This window comes from Nannobrachium achirus (genome assembly GCF_963921795.1).
Source record: "Nannobrachium achirus genome assembly, chromosome: 6".
NCBI lineage: Eukaryota > Metazoa > Chordata > Actinopteri > Myctophiformes > Myctophidae > Nannobrachium > Nannobrachium achirus.
Genome location: NC_137815.1, coordinates 12424454 through 12434669, shown reverse-complemented (window position 1 = coordinate 12434669; position 10216 = coordinate 12424454). Strand labels below are relative to the sequence as shown.

Genomic DNA, 10216 nt, shown 5'->3' with positions numbered 1-10216 from the left:
GAGCTGGCTGAGAGCAGCTCTTTTCTCACAGCGCTGCACAGAGCCAAGACGCATGCATAGTACATTCATACATACAGGCCTTTTCTCCTTCTGGCTTACACGGGATGCTATAGTGTCAGGGGGATTTGGCAACGTGGGGGTCCAGCCAGGGACCCTCTGAAGGGTCCTTTGAAAGCGGGGAGGGGGGGGTTCCAAATTGACCCTTTACAGGTCTGTAACTCTGAGATGTGTAGCATCTATCCTTTTTGTGAACTGAAGCCTCTTAAGCCTGTATCAGAGTCGGCACCGCGGTGGAAGGCTATCCACCGCGGTGTAGTGCGGTGTAGTCTTTTTGAGTCATAAAACTACAACGTTAACGCTCAAAAAGACTACACCGCGGTGGATAGCCGTGCCGACTCTGATACAGGCTTTAGCCTAGCTAGCACCTGTTGCTGTTGATGTTCGTTACCTCAGTTCCCTTTGAAGAAATATCCCATCAACTTTTTCCTTCCCCTGCTTTTGTCTATTTTCGTCTCTACCCTTCACTTCATTCCATTAGTCCAGTTGCTTGTGTAATTTGTTCACATTTTCGGGGGATTAGGAAAACTATACATTTTTGGAAACTGAAAATCCATGATTCAATTTGCTAAATCCCCATGGGAATTCTTGACAGCTGCTGAAAGTTTGGATCTTTACTATACCGTAAAGTAGCATGTGAGGGGTCAAACTAGGTTTTTTTCAAGATTCTGAATCCATTGCAAGCATTTTTTCTTTTGCATGAAAAAAAAACATTCCTTGGGCTTCCTAACGGCCCGCACAAAACTGTGAAAAGCGATGACTCATCACTAAACCACAATCGTCGTTGTCGGGTGGAAACCTTGTATGTCCAAAACCGTTTGTATTGTATTTATCATTTTTAAAATGATTTAAACGAGTGAAAACTGTCTTCACTACTTTTGTTCGATGGCCTTATGACGAAGCAGGGCTTTACTTTGCGAAAGAACATACAAATTTGAAACTTGGAGATACGAGGTTTCTGCCCGACAACGACGATATAAAGATTTTCTGATTTGTTATACTCTGAAGTTTCCAAAAATGTATAGTTTTCCTAATCCCCCGAGAATTTGAACAAACCTTCTTTTGGACATATTGAACTGGACTCTGCCATTCTGTTCTTCTGCACAGAATCATTCCCACCTTTCTCCTTTGCTCTCTCTCTCTCTCTCCCTCTCTGAGTTTTACGGTGCATCTCTGCATCTTTTTTCGACAGGCCCTTCTATAATCTAATCAATGGCAGTGGAGGAAGCAGGCCGGTGCTCTGAAAGGGAGCCGGGGGTACAGCTTTAATTGGGCCTGTGCCGCCGGCCCTGGCTCGCCCCCGTGCTCGGGCCGGGGCGGGGCGGGGTGTGAAAGCTCTGAGCCGCAAAGCCTGCGCGCTAATTCAGCCACGGGGGCCCGCGGGCTGGGGGGGAACCGGTATACCCCCCCCCCCCCCCCCAAACCACCCAATCCCCCCCAAACCCCTCCTTTAACAAGGCAGTGGGGCCATTCACGTCCACCCAGCCAGAAAGAGTAGGAAATTGGCAGCCCCCCCCCCCCTCCCACCCCCCTAGTTCAGGCCCAATGCTTCTAAGACTGGAGGGCTGAAAGGAACAGCGAGAGAGAGAGTAGAGAAAGAGGGGGGGGGGGGGGGGGGGGGGGGGTGAAGAAAGGATGGAGGAGAGAGGGGGAAAAAAGGGAATGGAGGAGGGAAAGTGGGGTGGGGAGGGGTGGGGGCTCAAAGTGGGGTCGCAGTCATTAACCACTGCGTCCACGTTTTATGACGGTAGAGCACGTTTGAAACATCTCGGAAGTGTTTGGACATTTTTGAATACTATTATTTTTTTTTTGAACAAATATTATCTTCTAGGGCATTGGTTCTCAACCTATGGGTCTGGTCATCTGGCCAGTGATATACGTATATCGGACCAGTTACCCATTTATGGAGATTCCTACTTGATAGTCAACAATGTGATGTCAGAACATTCCCATATATGGGCATTACCAAATATGGGCCCTTGATATTGATGATATCGGGACAGGGATCTCCATATATGGGCATAAAACGGACAAGGACGTAATTAATTTGCAAGTGTGATCTGGGAATGCCATATTCTGACATCATATTGTCGACTATATACAGTATGGGCATAAAAGGGACATCAAGCCAGAGCGTGATGTCAGAACGTTGTGATCTGCTATTTTCACGATAGAACCATAGTATACAAAATATAATGCCTCCACTCTTAGTGCTCTTCAGGGTGTTGGGGTCCCTGATTTAAAATATGATTATTTTGGGGGTCGGGGCCTGAAAAGGTTGAGAACCACTGTTTCCTTGACATGAAAACGTTTGAGAGATCCTGGTTGCAGAGAGAGGGTGTTACTTATTTTGGAGCTGGTGGAGGAAGGGGTTTGTTGTGGGGTGGTGTGGTGTGGCTGACCATCAACCTCAAAGACCCTTCCCCGAGTTTGAAAGAAAGTCTTTTAACTGCAGCCCAGGAGACAAAGTGTGCGCTAGAGCGGCAACTCACACTGACCACCCCGGCACCCCCCCATCACCGTTGGGAGGGGTGGGCCGGTGGGGGCGAGCAATAAATACACAATATCGGCGTTGTCGGATGGAAACCTTGTATGTCCAAAACTGTTTGTTTTGTATTTTTCATTTAAAAAATGAACTAAACTAGTGACAACAGCTGATCTACAAGCACACAACGCCTCGCACTGCGAGGCGTTGTGTGCTTGTAGATCTGCCGTTTTCACTACTTGTATGATGAAGCAGGGCTCTAAAGAAAAACATACAAATTTGAAACTTGGAGATACGAGGTTGCTGCCCGACAGTGACGATATAATGAAACGTTTCTGTGACGTAATTGCACCAGTTCTGAAACTTTTTTCATGCCAATTAGGAGGACCCCCAAAATTGATATGTATTTGCCTGCAGACCCCCCATCTGAACATATTTTGCAGCAGGGACCCCCAGAAGCAGTTAAAGGAGTAGTTCACCCCCAAAATAAAAATGTTTCTACCGATTACTCACCCCATGATGACTTGAGTTCAATACTATTTTTCTTTTTTTTTAGTTTTTGTCGCATTCCTAAGCCAATAATTTGAGGAGACTCTTTGGGGGTACATTTATTATAATCAAATATTGGCTTAGGAATGTGACCAAAAAATATATATATATTATTGAACTCAAGTCTCCTTGGGGTGAGAAATCAATAGATAAAAAGTCATTTTGGGGGGTGGAGAATGTTCGATATTTTTGAATATCCAAAGTATGACATAAAACGGCCCCCATCCGTCGCGATGACAGTGAAGTTTGACTACCTGGTTCACGCCCCCCCCCCCCCCCCCCCCCCACATTCTGAATTCCCATAGACGTTTTTGAGTGGTGGTCACAACGCTCCTATACGTGGCCTTGTGTGTGGGTATGTCTGTCTGTCTGTCTGTCTGTCTGTCTGTCTGTCTGTCTGTCTGTATGTAGCCTACAGTACCTTTTTTGACCACACATGTTAAGGGAGGGGCGCTGTTGTTCAGGCCAGACCACACACACACACACACACACACACACACACACACACACACACACACACACACGGATGGATGATGGATGGATACCAGTGGCGGCCTGAGTGACATGCATTTTATTATTAATATTTTGTTTAATATTGTTTTAATATTTTTTATTATATATATACACAGGTATATATATATTTGTTTTGCTGTTGCGCAGCCTCCACGACCACCGCTCAGTTCACACGGGTGTGATTTTTCATATCACGTCATATAAGAACTGTGTTCCAAAGATAAACACATTATCTCAGCGGTTTGACTCATATGGATATGAAGAATCAACTGATGGTGAGAAAACGCTAATGTTACGGTCGCCGAATTAGTTACATTTTCACCAGAAACAGGTTTTATCAAATATGAGTGACTGACTATCATAAACCATACAGAGCCACCTCCCCGACAGTATCGCAAAGAGCGTTTGTCTATTTTTGGACCACAATGCTTATATGAGACGATTTTAAGATGACTCAATGTTATTCTCCAGAGAGAAATTACTTCCGTGGAACCGGGGGATGAGCGAGTCACATTATGACTTTGTTGCTCTATAACGGCCCTGCGATGGCAGCAAAGCAGAAAAAAAAGAAAAAAAATAAATCTCTTTCAAGCGGTGTTTGGAGAAACCCTCCTGAATGTGCTCAAAAGAGGCCTTTAGTTCTCCTGCTTCTCCGTCTTTTGTTTATCGAGCCTCTTGTTCTTCCTCGGCCCGCCATAGAGATCATTAAGGGTGGGTGGTGGGTGATGGGGGTGGGTGGTGTTTTTTTGGCCGTGGTCGTACCTTGCCACCATCAGATGCACAGACCTAACTGTCTGGCTTTTATACCCACAATGCATTGTGAGCCCGCCAAGCCCTCCGTGCCGTCATGAATTATACATGTGTGTTTTTTTTCCTTTCTTTTTTGTTGTTGCCTTTGCATGCCCAATATGCACACACGCACACGCACACGCACACGCACACGCACACGCACACACACACACACACACACACACACACACACACACACACACACACACACACACACACACACACACACACTCTTCCTCCACCCCTCAAAAAGGGGAAAGAATGCACTGGGGTTGGCAGCGAGGGGCAGGGGCTGCTGCTCTTAAGGCCAGGTGCGGGGGGGTGGGAGGGGGAGGGGGGGGCATCCCGTGACTTCCCAGACCGGCCAAGCCAAGGCTATGAAACACTTTCAGCGCTGGAAGACCCTATCCTCGTAACTAGGGGTGTAACGATACATTTTAACAGCGATACGATACGCGTCGCGATATATCATGGTTAACGATGTGATACATGGACGATATTGGTTCATTCGTGGCGATACCATACGATTAGATTCAATGATTTAAAATCGATATAGTAACTATTTAGAAAATCTGTGTGAAATGTGTAAAAAATCTTTATTATGGAAGTAAACGCTGTGATTATCTAGCAAAAACATGGACGTTATATTGCAACACATATGGACAAACCTACCTTGACATGAACGCAGAGATCACACACATTTATCGATAGACCAAGAGTAGCTATATGGAACGGAAAGTAATTAGACCCCTCTTTTCATTTTCCCTATCACTCGAATTGACAGATACAAGCCACAAATACTTAGTTTCCATACAATCAATTATTTGCATTGCAAAACGATTCGATACCGATTACCACCTTTTCAAACGATACGATACGATACGATACGATACAAAGCCAAAACAATATAGTAGATCATTGCAAATTAAAATCGATTTTTCGATTCAGTTATCGTTACACCCCTACTCGTAACCCCCCTCCCGCCGATCTCTTCATCTCTCTCATTCCCCCTCTCTCTCTCTTCTCTTCTCTCTCTCGCAGGGAGTTGGACCATAATGACATCTCGGGCACAATAGAGGACACCAATGGAGCCTTCTCTGGACTGGACAGCCTCAACAAGTTGTGAGTGTCTTTCTTTCCATCTCACACCCACACAACCCCCCCCCCCCCCCCCCATTCCCCTTTCCTGGCCTGCTGCTGGTTTCTGGGAGATGGACTCGACTGGGCTGTTTCTTTGGACACAGACGATCAGAAAGTTGGGGGGGGGGAGAGACCCGAAGCTTTCTTGGATCGCCACAAAAAGGAAAAAAGTTTTTTCCGTCCCCCGGAACCCTCACTTCGCTCGCGCTGCTGCGCTGTCTTGTGCCGCGGGCAGGGGGGGGGGGGGGTTGTTAGGGTTGCGAGTGATGACTTAAAGAGTCCCCTGTCTGCCTTTCATTTGTTTATTTACGAGTCTTTCCTTTTTTCCTTTTTCCACGAAACGTCCAGGTTTTAGGTTTTTATACTCGAGTCGGTGCGCGGAACCTGCCAGCCACACCGCCCACGTACACCCCTCACCCCACCCCCGCCCCACGTCCACAGTCTGGTTTTCATCTTGTTACTTCATCTTCTCGTCCCAATTACGGCACGATTCGGTTGGAATTGGCCACGACAAACCCCTGCAAATCATATTTTTAATCGCTTATTTGCAGCCGTGCCATGTCACGTTAACCTTCTCGTCGTAATAAAAAAGAGAGAAATAGAAAAAGAATAAATAAACGACGGGAATAGATGTTCCTTGGCTCTCTCAGCGAGCCAGCAGAATATGATACGCGTCCAAGATGGCTCCCGGTGTGAGACAGGAAGAGGAGATGGCATCATGTTTTTTTTTGGGTCCAATGCCCGTCCTGATCGTGGAGAGTCCCAGTTCCACCCATTACCAATGTTTTCACTGATATTTTGTCCAAAAAAGGGCATGGATTTAGATTTTTTCTTTTAACTCAGTTAGCGCCGAGCGACTTTACGAGCGACTAGTTCACTATGGCGTTTGGTGCCGAGCGACTCGGAGCGACTTTTATATAAAAGCATTGTTTAAGCTTTTAATATGTGTTTATAGACGGAGCGAAATGGTTAGCTTACCTCAGCTAATGTCCACACGTAAACCGTGAAAAAAAAGGATCCGATTATGACGTCAGCTTTAAACCAGGGCTTCCTGTTGACAACAGGCCTCTGCTAGCGTTAGCCTCAATGCAACCATCCGACCCTCACGTAGCTTCACTAGGTCGGATTTTGATTCTGAAACTTTCTGTGTGGCATCTATATACGTCCCGATGCCCATACCAATGGTGGTTTGAGACGATCAAGCACGAATTGAACAGTATTGAGCTGAAATGGTGACCGGCGGCCCGTCCATGTTAAGTCAATGAGGACCAAGTCAGCGTCTCATCCTGTTATGTGGATTTAAACAGGCTTAACATGGGACCATGTCAGTGTATGGTGTATGGTGGTCTCTAGTGGTCATCTGGTGGTATGGTATGGTGAACGTGCATTCGTTAAGGTGGTCTGGTTAAGGTGGTCTGGGGGGATACAAAATAGCTATTCCTGGCGTTATAAGCGCACATTCATATTCATATTTTGGAAATCTGGCCCTGTATGAGTTAAGTGGAAAATGCTATAAACTTGGCCCAAATTGTTCATGTAATCGAAATGTAATCTAATTTGGGAAATCGTCTCTGTTGGGTGAAAACTTAGTGTCCAAAACGGTTTTAACTTTTTTTTCGCGAAAGTAGCAGATCTACGAGCTCGCCGCACAGATCGTCGCGATTCGAGGCACCGAGTATGAGAAGTTGGCCCCGATCATTTTCTGATCGGGGCCAATAAGTGACTGCGTTTCAACTGCTGTCCGCACAACAAGTGAAAAGCTTCCCCTGATTGGTCCATGTGTAGATGGTGATGTAGATGCTTGCGGCAGCATTTTCAAAACAACATGGCTGCCCTCGAATGCAACAAGTGTAACAGTTAACGCTGAAACAATAAAACAAGCAGTAAGTGAAGTTTTTCAGAGTTGGAATCAATTACAACAATTAAAAAGGAACAGGAGTATGCGCTAGCGGAGTTCATCGGCCGAAAATACGTGTTTGTTTGCCGTTCTTCTTCCGACTGGGTGAGAGATGTTTTGCTACGCTGATTGGATAGAGGAGTCTGTCTGTCAAGGCAAGTACTCCCGCCCACTTTTCAAGCTGCCTATAGCCCAAAGTCCAGACTTATATTGTGGGAAGGAAGGAATGAGTGAATGCACAGTACGAGGCTGGCCAGGCTATCCGCTCTCCCCTCCCCGGTCTCTGGTTGGTGGGAAGTAAGTGAGAGATGTTGACGCTCGTCAACATCAAAGCCTCGCAGCCCCGCCCCCTCTGACCCTGCGCGCTTTTTGTCCCCACAGTGTTTTGGCGGAAGCAGCGCGTTTGCATCCTGCGCGCTGTCACTTCTCGAGACACAAACACGAACACAAGCCAACCCATGGGAAAAAATAGAGAGCGAGAGGGGGGGTTGAGACAACACAGAAGTTTCACGGGAGGGAAGTTAACTGTCGTTGCTCTAAAAAGGCCGATTTTTTTACTTGGACGTGCAGATGAGTAGCGATGCGCTTTGCCTTGTAGAGGAAAGTGAGTTGGATGCTTCGAGTGGGCCGTGAACGACGATCGCTCTGTCCGGACGCCACGAGAAAGGATTACACGACTTGACGAAATGTGTCCGTGATGAATCGGAAAGAATGGAAAGCGGCAGCGGCGAGACCTGTGTTTGTGTGTGTGTGTGTGTGTGTGTGTGTGTGTGTGCGTGCACGTGCGTGCATACAAGGGAACTGGGAGTTCACAGACATGGTGAGCCAGTCAGCCGTGTCTCCCCTTCCTGGGAAGGCTGATCATGGTGGGGATTAGAGCCCGCCTCCTGACAAGCGCACACACACACACACACACACGCACGCACGCACGCACGCACGCACGCACGCACGCACGCACGCACGCACGCACGCACGCACGCACGCACGCACGCACGCACGCACGCACGCACGCACGCACACACACACACACACACACACACACACACACACGCACTTACAAGCAGGGGTGTCGCACCAAATTCTGGGCCCTGTGGTACAAGGATTCATTGACTGGGAACGCATTATTACGCATTATTTTGTGCTTTTAACTGTTGAAAAATAGCAGACCTACAAGCTTGTAGGTCTGCTATTTTTGAAAAAAAAAACTACGTTTCCCATCTCAAAATATTAATTCCAGGGACCCCCCCCCCCCCCAGAAGCAATTTGAGTTACAAATGTCATATACTCAAAGATTTTCCACACATTTTCATGTCTTTTCAAAAATAGCAGATCTAAATCTGCTATTTTGCAATAGCTAAACTATAAAATAACGAAGGCCCCTCCACCACCTTGGGCCCTGGTAACTCAGTCCCACTCCCCCCCCCCCCCTTGTGACGCCCCTGCACACACGTACTTACACGCTGTGTTGTCCCTATCGGTGAGAGACAACCTGTCATGTCAACCCCACACACACACACACACACACACACAGACACACACACACACACACACACACACACACACACACACACACACAATCTTAGCCCCGCCCCCGTCATCGCTATTGCATTCTAATAAAGATAAAAGTGCTCTTTGAAGAGCGGCCCTAAACCCCCCCTCCCCCCCTCCCCCCCTCCCCCCCAAACTCGACTCAACCTTACTAATCTCCGCACAGTTCGGATTTCCAATACCCTCTCCACACACGCACACACACACACGCACGCACAGCACACACACACACACACACACACACACACGTACACGCGCACACACACTCTTATCAGATTCAGCTTTGCTAATTGAACTTCTCTCCTCCTTGTGTTTCTTCTCTCTTTCTCTTCCTCCGCTTCCTAATCCCCCTCTCCTCTCCTCTCCTCTCCTCCCCCCCCCCCCCCCCCCCCACCCCCCCCCCTCCTCCCCCTCGTGACCCCCTGTCTTGTTTGGGGGTCATCGGCAGGACTCTGTTTGGAAACAAGATCAAGTCGGTGGCCAAGAAAGCCTTGTCGGGTCTGGAGACGGTGGAGCACCTGTGAGTATGCTGCGCACAACACACACACACACACCGCCCCAGTGGTGGAAAAAGTACTCAAATGTTTTACTTGAGTAATAGTATCAATACTGCCACGTAGATGTACTCCGTTACAAGTAAAAGGTGTAGAAATCAAAATGTACTTGACTAAAAAGTATGAAAGTGTTGGCATCAAAACGTACTTAAAGCACCACAAGTAAAAGTATAATATGTTTGAAAATAGCCACGGTATAAAATAGGTCTAAAGTGGATTAATGTATGTTTTACAATATTATAATTTATATCTGCAGAGTAACTAGTAACTAAAGTGTTTAAATAATTGTAGTGGAGTAAAAGTACAATATTTGGATCCCAGATGTAGTAGAGTAGAAGTAGAAGTATTGGAAATTTGGAAACACTCAAGTAAAGTACAAATACCAAAAATTGCACTTGAGTACATTACTTTAAGTAAATGTAATTAGTTACTTTACACCACTGCACCCCGCGCGCCCCCACTCCCAGTGGAAGAGAGAGAGAGAGAGAGAGAGAGAGAGAGAGAGAGAGAGAGAGAGAGAGAGAGAGAGAGAGAGAGAGGGTCTGCCAAAAGTAGCCGGTGCAGAGAGAGGGGGGGGGGGGGGGGGGGGGGGGGGGGGGGGGTGGGGCTCTGCTCCGCAATTTAATAGCGTCTTTGTAAAAGGAGAAGAGAGGGGTGGGGGGGCACAGCTGCTTCCCCTCTCGT

General features: G+C 47.2%; 1 protein-coding gene across 1 annotated transcript in view; it reads left to right on the top strand.

Annotated features, from left to right (window-relative positions):
* Window positions 1-10216, top strand: part of lrig1 (leucine-rich repeats and immunoglobulin-like domains 1) — a 113690-nt gene that overhangs the window by 78997 nt on the left and 24477 nt on the right. Inside the window, exons 9-10 of the mRNA XM_080727395.1 lie at window positions 5435-5515; window positions 9427-9498. Coding sequence (XP_080583521.1) covers window positions 5435-5515; window positions 9427-9498 — 153 coding nt within the window. The remainder of the gene's footprint in view (window positions 1-5434; window positions 5516-9426; window positions 9499-10216) is intronic.